The following is a 12716-nucleotide window of genomic DNA, read 5'->3' as shown; positions in this document are numbered from 1 at the left end:
ACAAGTTCTACAGCTGCACCATCGAGAGCATCCTGACTGGTTGCATCACTGCCTGGTATGGCAACTGCTCGGCCGCCGACCATAAGGCACTACAAAGCGTAGTGCGTACAGCTGAGTACATCACTGGGGCCAAGCTTCCTGCCATCCAGGACCTCTATACCAGGCGGTGTGAGAGGAAGGCCCCTAAAAAATGTCAAAGACTCCAGCCACCCTAGTCATAGACTGTTCTCTCTGCTACCACACGGCAAGCGGTACTGGAGAGCCAAGTCTAGGTCCAAAAGGATTCTTAACAGCTTCTACCCCCAAGCCATAAGACTCCTGAACATCTAATCAAATGGCTATTTGCATTGTCCCCCCTCTTTTACGCTGCTGCTACTCTGTTTATTATCTATGCATAGTCACTTTAACTCTACCTACATGTACATATTACCTCAATTACCTCGACTAACCGGTGTCCCCGCACAGTGATCCTGTACCGGTACCCCCTGTATATAGCCTCGCTACTGTTATTTTATTTTTTATTTTTTACTTATCCATTTTTTACTTAATACTTATTTTTCTTAAAACTGCATTGTTGGTTAAAGGTTTGTAAGTAAGCATTTCACTGTAAGGTCTACACCTGTTGTATTCTGCGTATGTGACAAATAAAATGTGATTTGATTTGATTAAACATGTATACAGCATTAACATAAAACACACCCTGTCGTGGCTCTGACAGATGGCCTTGATTACATGACCACTTTAATAGATTTAAAAGAGATGTGGTCATAAACCAGAGCCCTTATTAGATCAACTAACAACCTGCCCTGCAGTACAGTCTCTCTGGACAATTATTCAATACACACACACGCAAACGACCTGCACTGGGCATCAACCAGACCGAGCCAGCCAGGCAGGCAGTATGATATACCTGGAATGACGTGACCTCTATCTCCAAGTATATGTAAAAGTTAGTTACCTAAGAAGGCTGTACCCTGATGCCATATCTTTATTTGATGATCCTGTTGTTGCAGGAAATGCAAAGTTGTAGTATATTGAAGGTATAAAAAGGCTTCTAAAGTTTGTAATTTCCAAAAAATGCCAGACTTGATTTGCCCTAACGAAAAAAATTATCAATCCCACATAATGATTCACATTTCTTGTTGCTGCTGAATAATTGTTCTGTTGTGAGAAACTGGGTCAAATAAATATGCGGCATCTGTAGCTCCAGGATGCTGTAAAATTAAACAACAAGGTGTCTAGTTAAAGCAGAATGACTCTTAATTGCCAAGTAGCTCCAAATAGCGGCTTCAAATTGCACCCATTGGTGTAATCAGGATAAGGGGAGTAGCTAAAGAAATCACAGACTAGAGACCCGACATTACCTCAAACCCCCTGTCATTATTATAATGAGAGTTCTGGACACAGTAGCCCCTATATGTCAATGAATTACGCCAGCCGCAAAACCAAGTGGCCCATTTAAAGGTGACGTGAATGAGAGGTTGTTACCCCTTACGTCTAGGGAACTTGTTAGGTGACTCATTTTGCAGGCCGACGTTTAATGGGGCATGAGAAATATACCCGGGCTGGGCTTTGCCTCTTTTCCTTATTTAACATCCAGCATTTAGTACTCAACTGTTAATATCTATCCAACGCAACACTGGCGTTGGGAGAAAGACACCATCGTCACGACACAAATCAGTCAGCTAGGTCTCAGCTAGGCTATTCTTACTAAACCGATACTGCTTTGCTTAAAATCGTCTGGACAGTATAGGCATATCTATACGGACCTAAAACTATCCTCAACGGGCCTGCATCTCTTACTGTAGAACGGTCTATGTTGGCTGTGGCCACTAGATGGCAGTCTATAGCGGGGTTTCTCTTTCTCCCATGCTGGGTTTCCTCATGCCGCACCAGAGGTTGATCATTCGTCATGGCTGCTGTGGTTCACTTTGGAACGCTCGGCACACTTCTAAAGCTGGGTATTTTTTAGTGGGGTTTCTAAAGGCAAAATGAATCAGTCAAAATGTGGATGATGTTCAGTAGGCCTATGCACGTGCAGTATGCATAGATGTCCCACCTTGTTGACTTCAAAGGTAAATGGATCAGGAAAGTTAAAGGTATTTAGTCTATTAATACAAGCTATATATGTGCTACACTGTACCAGACTGTATATTTCATTGTGTTGTGTAGCCCAAAACGGCTTAGACTCGCGTTTGTATCTAAAATAGCAAACAAAAACCTACAGTTTTTTTTTCTTGATTTTTCTCTTTGAAAAGACCGTTTCTTGTCAATGAGGCATTGCATTCAGTCTCTGCAAATCTAAGTGTACAGGGGGATGCGGCAAAACGAACAATTATTTTCTCTAACATAAAAAAAAGTAGCAAAAAGAAGGACCTGTAGCTTTAAGAAAGAGGTGTGTTGTAGAGGGATGACGCAGGAATAATAAGGAAAAGATGCTTCACAATTCCTCCCCTCGGCGTGTGTGTGGCAGCTGTCTGGCACTTACCATATTTAAACAAGAGGAATGACCAGGGGAACAGGAGAATTAGTTAGGAAAACAGAGGGGATTCTTCCATCAGTTGAGGAGGTTGCAGGAGACTCTCTGTGCACGATCATACACTTCATACATTTAGAATTTTTATTTCATTCATTCAAAGAAAAAGGCAATTTAACTTAGATTATTTATTTTTGGAAGACTCCACATTGGCAATTGCAATTTACCTGTGTACTAGGAAGTCTGCGGCTCCGGGAAGACAGTTGACTTGGAGAGAGAGATAAACATTATTAATGATTATAGACAAAGCATAACTTTTAAAGTTGCATCATGCCATGTTTCATTTCATTGTGTTTGTACATTTGGCTGGGGTTGTTACCTGGTCAGACAAGTGCAACAGTGATTGAGGACATCGAAGTATTGGTGATGTTGCCAAAAATAACTCCTATATTTTCTCAATAGCAAGAGTGGCCCCGGCCATAGAGTATGCAAAGCAGAGGTTGAAAATCAGCGGCGGTGTATATTCCGGACTTAATTTCAACGTGCGCTATGAGGATTCCGACTGTGGCAATGATGCGCTCTTCTCCCTGGTGGACCGCTCCTGCGAGATGAAGCCGGACTTGGTTCTCGGTCCCGTGTGTGAATACGCCGCGGCGCCGGTGGTAAGGATGGCTTCCCACTGGAACATCCCGGTAATATCGACAGGTGCTCTGGCCAGCGGGTTCAGTGACAAGGAGAAAGAATACTCTCACCTGACCCGAATCTCCCCGTCTTACCTGAAAATGGCAGAAACATTCTCAGCGATGTTCCATCACTTCAACTGGAAAGATGCGCTGCTGATCTTCGATGACGACAAAAAGGAGAGAAATTGTTACTTCACTCTGGAAGGGGTGCACCTCAAACTCATGGAGGAATATCATACGGTCCACATAGCAATCAACACTAAAGAAGAGGGCCTGAACGCAGATGACATCATCAACTACATCTACGAGAGTGAAGGTAGGCTACTGTACTGAGAAAAGTCTCTCCACTGTCCCATTGTATAGCCGAAATGTCAGAATAGTTCAACTGTAGCCCCATCTACTAATACTGCCGCTTATTTCACTTATTCCACTTAACATGTCCTCGTTCGTGTGCTTTATTGAAGAAACACGTATCAGCGCCTTCAGAAAGTATTCCCACTCCTTGACTTTTTCCACTGTTTGTTGTGTTACAGACTGAATTTTAAAATGGATTATTAATTCAGATTTTGATCACTGGCCTATACACATTACCCCATAATGTCAAAGTGGAATTATGTTTTAGAAATGTGTACAAATTAATTAAAAATGAAAAGCTGAAATGTCTTGAGTCAATAAGTATTCAACCCCTTTTGTTATGGCAAGTCGCATGGACTCACTCTGTGTGCAATAATAGTGTTTAACATGATTTCTGAATGACTACCTGATCTCTGTACATTTAGCAGACGTTCTTATCCAGAGTGAATTACAGGAGCAATTAGGGTTAAGTGCCTTGCTTAAGGGCACATCGACAGATTTTTCACCTAGTCTGCTCGGGATTAGAACCAGCGACCTTTCAGTTACTGGCACAACGCTCTTACCCACTAAGCTACCTGCCGCCCCACTAAGCTACCTGCCACTAAGCTACCCCAAACATACAATTATCTGTAAGGTCCCTCAGTCGAGCAGTGAATTTCAAACACAGATTCAACCACAAAGACCAAGGAGGTTTTCCAATGCCTCGTAAAGGAGGGCACCTATTGGTAGATGGGTAAAAAACAACAAAAAAAACAGACATTGAATATCCCTTTGAGCATAGTGAAGTTATTAATATCATTTTAACACTTTGGATGGTGTATCAATACACCCAGTCAATACAAAGGTACAGCCGTCCTTCCTAACTCAGTTGCCGGAGAGGAAGGAAACCGCTCAGGGATTTCACCATGAGGCCAATGGTGACTTTAAAACAGTAACAGAGTTTAATGGCTGTGATAGGAGAAAACTGAGGATGGATCAACAACATTTTAGTTACTCCACAATACTAACCTAAATGACAGAGTGAAAAGAAGGAAGTCTGTACAAAATACAAATATTCCAAAACATGCATCCTGTTTGCAATAATGCCCTAAAATAAAACTGATTTTTTTTTGGCAAAGAAAGGAACTTAATGTCCTGAATTCAAAGCATTATGTTTGCGGCAAATCCAACACAACACATCACTGAGTACCACTCTTCATACTGTATTTTCAAGCATGGTGGTGGCTGCATCATATTATGGGTATGCTTGTCATCGGAAATATCTAGGGAGTTTTTTAGGTTAAAAATAAACGGAATAGTGCTAAGCACAGCCAAAATCCTAGAGGAAAACCTGGTTCAATCCGCTTTCCAACAGACGCTGGGAGATGAATTCACCTTTCAGCAGGACAATACATTTTACATTTTAGTCATTTAGCAGACGCTCTTATCCAGAGCGACTTACAGTTAGTGAGTGCATACATTATTTTATTTTTACACCCCCGTGGGGAAACGAACCCACAACCCTGGCGTTGCAAACGGCATGCTCTACCAACTGAGCTACATCCCTGCCGGCCATTCCCTCCCCTACCCTGGACGACGCTGGGCCAATTGTGCGCCGCCCCATGGGTCTCCCGGTCGCGGCCGGCTACGACAAACCATGGATTCGAACCAGGATCTCTAATAACCTACCTATAAGGCCAAATCTACAGTGGAGTTGCTTACCGAGACGTAGACAGAAATGGCTGTCTACATTTACAGGTATGTGAAGAATACATCAAGATGTTAAATCAAGCATAAACAAAAGTGTTTGTGGAATTTACTTCTTGCTTACTTCAATAGCACATATTTGTAGTAGGCTACCGGGCCGACTGTACCGGGCCGACTGTACTGGGTCGACTCTACCGGGCCAACTGTACTGGGCCGACTGTACGGGGTCGACTGTATTATTTGCAATGGGTTACAGGGCCAACTCAATCTCATGATCGTGAATAATGGTTCCATTCTAATTGAGTTACTACATGATGTAGTACTGAGAGTTTTTGGAGCGGTGCCTTTGTCTCACACTGACACTGGTGCTGTGATATGAGGAGAGCGAAATCTCCTCCCTTTAAAGCTGGACCACTTCACGCCCACACACACACAGCGCCTTCGGAAAGTATTCAGACCCCTTGACTTTTTCCACATTTTGTTACGTTACAGCCTTATTCTAAAATTGATTAATTGTTTTTTTCCTCATCAATCTACACACAATACCCCATAATGACAAAGCAAAAACAGGTTTTTAGAAATGTTTGCTAATTTATTACAAATAAAAAACAAATACCTTATTTACATAAGTATTCAGACCCTTTACGCAGTACTTTGTTGAAGCACCTTTGCAGCGATTACAGCCTCGAATCTTCTTGGGTATGACGCTACAAGCTTGGCACACCTGTATTTGGGGAGTTTCTCCCATTCTTCTCTGCAGATCCTCTCAAGCTCTGTCAGGTTGGATGGGGAGCGTCGCTGCACAGCTATTTTCACGTCTCTCCAGAGATTTTTGATGGGGTTCAAGTCCGGGCTCTGGCTGGGCCACTCAAGGACATTCAGAGACTTGTCCCGAAGCCACTCCTGCGTTGTCTTGGCTGTGTGCTTAGGGTCGTTGTCCTGTTGGAAGGTGAACCTTCACCCCAGTCTGAGGTCCTGAGCGCTCTGGAGCAGGTTCTCATCAAGGATCTCTCTGTACTTTGCTCAGTTCATTTGTATTTGTATTGTAATATGGATCCCCATTAGATCCCTATTGCACCTGAGCTCAATTTCGAGTCTCATAGCAAAGGGGCTGAATACTTATGTAAATAATGTATTTCTGTTTTTTATTTTTAATACATTTGCAAAAATGTCTAACAACCTGTTTTTGCTTTGTCATTACGGTGTATTGTGTGTAGATTGCTGAGGAAAATGTTGTATTTAATCCAATTTAGAATAAGTCTGTAATGTAACAAAGTGGAAAAAGTCAAGGGGTCTGAATACTTTCTGAAGGCACTGCATACGCTGAGCTCCAAAAGTATTGGGACAGTGACACATTTGTTGTTGTTTTGGCTCTGTACTCCAGCACTTTGGATTTGAAATTATACTATGACTGAGGTTAAACTTTAATTTGATTGTATTTTCATTCTAATCAGGTGAACCGTTTAGAAATTACAGCACTTTTTGTACATAGTCCCCCAAAAGTATTGGGACAAATTCATTTATATGTGTATTAAAGTAGTCAATAGTGTTGTATTTGGTCCCATATTCACAGCACGCAATGACTACATCAAGCTTGTGACTCTACAAACTTGTTGGATGCGTTTTGTTTTGGTTGTGTTTCAGATTATTTTGTGTCCAATAGAAATGAACGGTAAATAATGTATTGTGTCATTTTGGAGTCACTTTTATTGTAAATAAGAATATAATATGTTTCTAAACACTTCTACATGAATTTGGATGCTACCATGATTATGCATATTATGCATATTTGTGCTTCTGTAACTTTCTCACTCATCATTATTCACGATTCATTAAGGATTACTTTAATACACAATAAGTGAATTTGTCCCAATACTTTTGGTCCCCTAAAATGGGACCTACGAACAAAAGGTGCTGTTCTTTCTAAACGGTTCACCCAATATGGATGAAAATACCCTCCAATTAAAGCTGGGCAGTCTGCACTTTAACCTCATAGTCATTGTATCATTTCAAATCCAAAGTGCTGGAGTACAGAGCCAAAACAACAACAAATGTGTCACTGTCCCAATACTTTTGGAGCTCACAGTACTGTGTATCTACATGAATATGGATGTTACCATGGTTACCAGTACTGTGTATCTACATTAATATGGATACAGACGCGAAGACATGTTAACCTCTCACCATTACAATAACGAGGGAGGTTATTAACTTTCTCACTCATCATTATTAATGATTCATTCAGGATGATCCGTAACCATGGTAACATCCACATTCATGTAGAAGTGTTAAGAAACATATTCTATTCTTATTTGTCTCAATACTTTTGTACAAAAAGTGCTGTTTTTTTCTAAATGTCCACCCGATATGGAGGAAAATACCCTCAAATGAAAGCTGACGAGTGGCGACCTGTTTTGCATGTTATTTTGGCATTAATACGTGTCACATATCAGTTAGCAAACAATAAAAATAAAAATCATTGAGTTAATAAAGCAGTATACAAACATGGTCTCTTTTTTGCTTTCTTGAGTAGAGCAGCTCCAACATGCAGGTGTTTCAGCCTAGCTCAGTGCTTTCTGTGGTGGTGGGGCAGCCAGCGGAAAATATGGAGCATAGGGGTTGGGAATGTTCTCTAGTTGCGCCGTGATTGGCTCAGTGTTCTGTCACTCATGGGGACACTACGTCAAAATCTACGGGGAGAGCTCGAAAATTCAAGCCCCCTGGGTGCTGCCATAGAGTTACGTTAGAAGTGCCCATCCAATAAGGCTCAAAGTCATTGGCCACAGATAAAATGACGTCAAATCACGTTATATCTACAGTAGCTTTGATTGGACTGATCATGTCAACATCATACTTTCAAAATCTTAGCTAGCAAGCTAGACAAGCAGTCATCATCATCCTTTTTTAATCCTTGTCATATGAAGAGAAATTATGAAGAGAAATTATAGATAAAACGATCGGGTGCTCATCGGCCATTGGACATAAACATTAAACAACAAGTTGGAAATCGCAAATTCAACAATGAGTGGTTTGGAGGGAATCAGTGGCTAACTGCAAGCATTGCAAAACAATCACTAGCCTGCTATTCAGTGGTGTGGATGTGTGGTCCAAGTCTGGGTTTAAGGGTCTCTTCTCCAAACTTAAAAGGATAAACATTCAACATTGGCCATGCTGTCAATCCAGCATGACTTCTGCCGCTTTCATAACAACTGGAAAATCAGAACTGGGAAATCTCAGACTTCAGTGAGTTCAAGACAACTGGGAACTCGGAAAAAAACTAGCTCCGACTGGGGAAAATGCGTTTTGAACAGTCATCCAACTCGGAATTCCAAGTCCGGAACTCGGGCTTCTTTCTAGAGCTCCGATCTGAAGATCACTTATGTCATGACTCGACCTTGTTTTTCCAGAGTTCCCAGTTGCGCACCATAAATCCAGAGAATGTCAGACTTTGATGACAAAATTTGCCCACGAAGAACCGCCGCGCCACCTTCCTGTTCAAGTGAGCACAGCACAACAAGGTGAGTCCAAAAATGTATGGAGCAGTGGAAATGCGTTCTCTGGAGTGATGAATCACGCTTCACCATCTGGCAGTCCGACGGACAAATCTGGGTTTGGCGGATGCCAGGAGAACACTACCTGCCCCAATGCGTAGTGCCAGGAATAATGGTCTGGGGCTGTTTTTCATGGTTCGGGCTAGGCACCTTAGTTCCAGTGAAGGGAAATCTGAACGCTACAGCATACAATGACATTCTAGACGATTCTGTGCTTCCAACTTTGTGGCAACAGTTTGGGGAAGGCCTTTTCCTGTTTCAGCATGACAATGCCCCCGTGCACAAAACGAGGTCCATACAGAAATGGTTTGTCGAGATCAGTGTGGAAGAACTTGACAGGCCTGCACAGAGCCCTGACCTCAACCCCATCGAACACTTTTGGGATGAATTGGAACGCCGACTGCGAGCCAGGCCTAATCGCCCAACATCAGTGCCCGACCTCACTAATGCTCTTGTGGCTGAATGGAAGCAAGTCCCCTCAGCAATGTTCCAACAGCAATGTTCCAACAGTTTCTAGTGGAAAGCCTTCCCAGAAGAGTGGAGGCTGTTGTAGCAGCAAATGGGGGAACCAACTTCATATTAATACCCATGATTTTGGAATGAGATGTTCAACATGCAGGTGTCCACATACTTTTGGTCATGCAGTGTATCTCTATGGTGTCAATTGTTTCGGTTGTAACCATTTTCTATTCGGACACATTTTTGGGGGGGACTTTAACCTAGCATATGACTGGCAATAACAATCTTGCAAATAGTATGTACATGTGGGTAGAGTTAAAGTGACTATGCATAAATACTTAACAGAGTAGCAGCAGCGTAAAAAGGATGGGGTGGGGGGGCAGTGCAAATAGTCAGGGTAGCCATGATTAGCTGTTCAGGAGTCTTATGGCTTGGGGATAGAAGCTGTTAAGGAGCCTTTTGGACCTAGACTTGGTGCTCCGGTACCGCTTGCCATGTGGTAGCAGAGAGAACAGTCTATGACTAGGGTGGCTGGAGTCTTTGATAATTTTTAGGACCTTCCTCTGACACGACTGGTATAGAGGTCTTGGATGGCAGGAAGCTTGGCCCCAATGATGTACTGGGCCGTACGCACTACCCTCTGTAGTGCCTTGCGGTCGGAGGCCGAGCAGTTGCCATACCAGGTGGTGATGCAACCAGTTGGGATGCTCTCGATGGTGCAGCTGTATAACTTTTTGAGGATCTGAGGACCCATGCCAAATCTTTTCAGTCTCCTGAGGGGTAATAGGCTTTTTGTGCCCTCTTCACGACTGTCTTGGTGTGTTTGGACCATGATAGTTTGTTGGTGATGTGGACACCAAGGAACTTGAAGCTCTCAACCTGTTCCACTACAGTCCCGTCGATGAGAATGGGGGCGTGCTCAGTCCTCTTTTTTTCCCCCTGTAGTCCACAATCATCTCCTTTGTCTTGATCACGTTGAGGGAGAGGTTGTTATCCTGGCACCACACGGCCAGGTCTCTGACCTCCTCCCTATAGGCTGTCTCATCGTTGTCGGTGATCAGGCCAACCACTGTTGTGTCGTCGGCAAACTTAATGATGGTGTTGGAGTCGTGCCTGGCCATGCAGTCATGGGTGAACAGGGAGTACAGGAGGGGACTGAGCACGCACCCCTGAGGGGCCCCGTGTTGAGGATCAGCGTGGCAGATGTGTTGTTACCTACCCTTACCACCTGGGGACGGCCCGTCAGGAAGTCCAGGATCCAGTTGCAGAGGGAGGTGTTTAGTCCCAGGGTCCTTAGCTTAGTGATGAGCTTTGAGGGTGCTATGGTGTTGAACGCTGAGCTGTAGTCAATTAATAGCATTCTCACGTAGGTGTTCCTCTTGTCCAGGTGGGAAAGGGCAGTGTGGAGTGCAATAAAGATTGCATCATCTGTGGATCTGTTGGGGCGGTATGCAAATTGGAATGGGTCTAGGGTTTCTGGGATAATGATGTTGATGTGAGCCATGACCAGCCTTTCAAAGCACTTCATGGCTACAGGCGTGAGTGCTACGGGTCGGTAGTCATTTAGGCAGGTTACCTTAGTGTTCTTGGGCACAGGGACTATGGTGGGCTGCTTGAAACATGTTGGTATTACAGACTCCGTCAGGGACGTGTTGAAAATGTCAGTGAAGACACTTGCCAGTTGGTCAGCGCATGCTCGGAGTACACGTCCTGGTAATCCGTCTGGCCCTGCGGCCTTGTGAATGTTGACCAGCTTAAAAGTCTTACTCACGTCAGCTACGGAGAGCGTGATCACATAGTCATCCGGAACAGCTGATGCTCTCATGCATGCTTCAGTGTTGCTTGCCTTGAAGCGAGCATAGAAGTGATTTAGCTCGTCTGGTAGGCTTGTGTCACTGGGTAGCTCACGGCTGTGCTTCCCTTGGTAGTCTGTAATAGTTTTCAAGCCCTGCCACATCTGACGAGCGTCGGAGCCTGTGTAGTAAGATTCAGTCTTAGTCCTGTATTGACTCTTGGCCTGTTTGATGGTTTGTCGGAGGGCATAGCAGGATTTCTTATAAGCGTCCGGGTTAGAGTCCCGCTCCTTGAAAGTGGCAGCTCTACCTTTAGCTCAGTGCGGATGTTTCCTGTAATCCATGGCTTCTGGTTGGGGTATGTACGTACGGTCACTGTGGGGACAACATAATCGATGCACTTATTGATGAAGCCAGTGACTGATGTGGCGTACTCTATCGGAAGAATCCCTGAACATGTTCCAGTCTGTGCTAGCAAAACAGTCCTGTAGCTTAGCATCTGCTTCACCTGACCACTTCCTTATTAACCGAGTCACTGGTGCTTCCTGCTTTAGTTTTTGCTTATAAGCAGGAATCAGGAGGATAGAGTTATGGTCAGATTTGCCAAATGGAGGGCGAGGGAGAGCTTTGTACGCGTCTCTGTGTGTGGAGTAAAGGTGGTCTAGAGTTTTTTATTTTTTCTCTGGTTGCACTTTTAACATGCTGGTAGAAATTAGGTAGAACGGATTTAAGTTTCCCTGCATTAAAGTCCCCGGCCACTAGGAGCGCTGCCTCTGGATGATCGTTTTCCTGTTGACTTATGGCCTTATACAGCTCATTGTCACGATCGTCAAAAGGAGCGGACCAATGCGCAGCGTTGCGAGTGAACATGATGACTTTATTATTTAAAGCAACCACGAAGAAAACAACAAATGACGATACGTGAAGTTCAAAATACTGATACAAACTAACAGCAACACGGAAACAATAACCCACAACACAAAGGAGAAAACACACAGAATATATAGGCTCCCAATCAGAGATAACGAGCCGACAGCTGACACTCGTTACCTCTGATTGGGAGTCATCGACCAATCACCACATGACACAAACAAATGAAACTCACCATCCCCAACACCACCAAATGAAATACACCCAAACACAAGAAAATGAACAACCCTGGCTCAATATAAACGTCCATAGAGCCAGAGTGTTACAGTACCCCCCCCTAAAGGTGCGAACTCCGGGCGCACCAACATCAGGACTAGGGGAGGGTCTGGGTGGGCGTCTGTCCATGGTGGCGGCTCTGGCCCCGGTCGTGATCCCCACCCCACCACAGTCACAACCTGCTTCGGTAGCCTCCTCCCAATGACCACCCTCCACCTAACCCCACCTGGACTAAGGGGCAACCCCGGACTAAGGGGCAGCATCGGCCTAAGGGGGCAGCACCGGGCTAAGGGGCAGTACCGACTACGGGGCAGCACTGGGCTAAGGGGGCGGCACCGACTCAGGGGCAGCACCGGACTAAGGGGCAGCACCGGGCTAAAGGGCAGCACCGGGCTAAGGGGCATCACCTGACTAGATGGCGGATCCTGGCTGGCTGGCTCTGGCGGATCCTGGCGGGACGGCTCTGGCGGATCCTGGCGGGACGGCTCTGGCGGATCCTGGCGGGACGGCTCTGGCGGATCCTGGCGGGACGGCTCTGGCGGATCCTGGCGGGACGGCTCTGGCGGAT

General features: G+C 44.6%; 1 protein-coding gene across 1 annotated transcript in view; it reads left to right on the top strand.

Annotated features, from left to right (window-relative positions):
* Positions 1-2476: 2476 nt before the first annotated feature.
* LOC121584474 (atrial natriuretic peptide receptor 3-like) overlaps positions 2477-12716 on the top strand; it is a 98237-nt gene continuing 87997 nt past the window's right edge. Inside the window, 2 exon segments of the mRNA XM_041900367.2 lie at positions 2477-2909; positions 2912-3475. Of these exon segments, the coding sequence (XP_041756301.2) occupies positions 2807-2909; positions 2912-3475 (667 nt within the window). The 5' untranslated portion in view covers positions 2477-2806.

Source organism: Coregonus clupeaformis, chromosome 16 (genome assembly GCF_020615455.1).
Source record: "Coregonus clupeaformis isolate EN_2021a chromosome 16, ASM2061545v1, whole genome shotgun sequence".
NCBI classification, from domain to species: Eukaryota; Metazoa; Chordata; class Actinopteri; order Salmoniformes; family Salmonidae; genus Coregonus; species Coregonus clupeaformis.
This window is presented reverse-complemented; position numbering and strand designations above follow the sequence as displayed.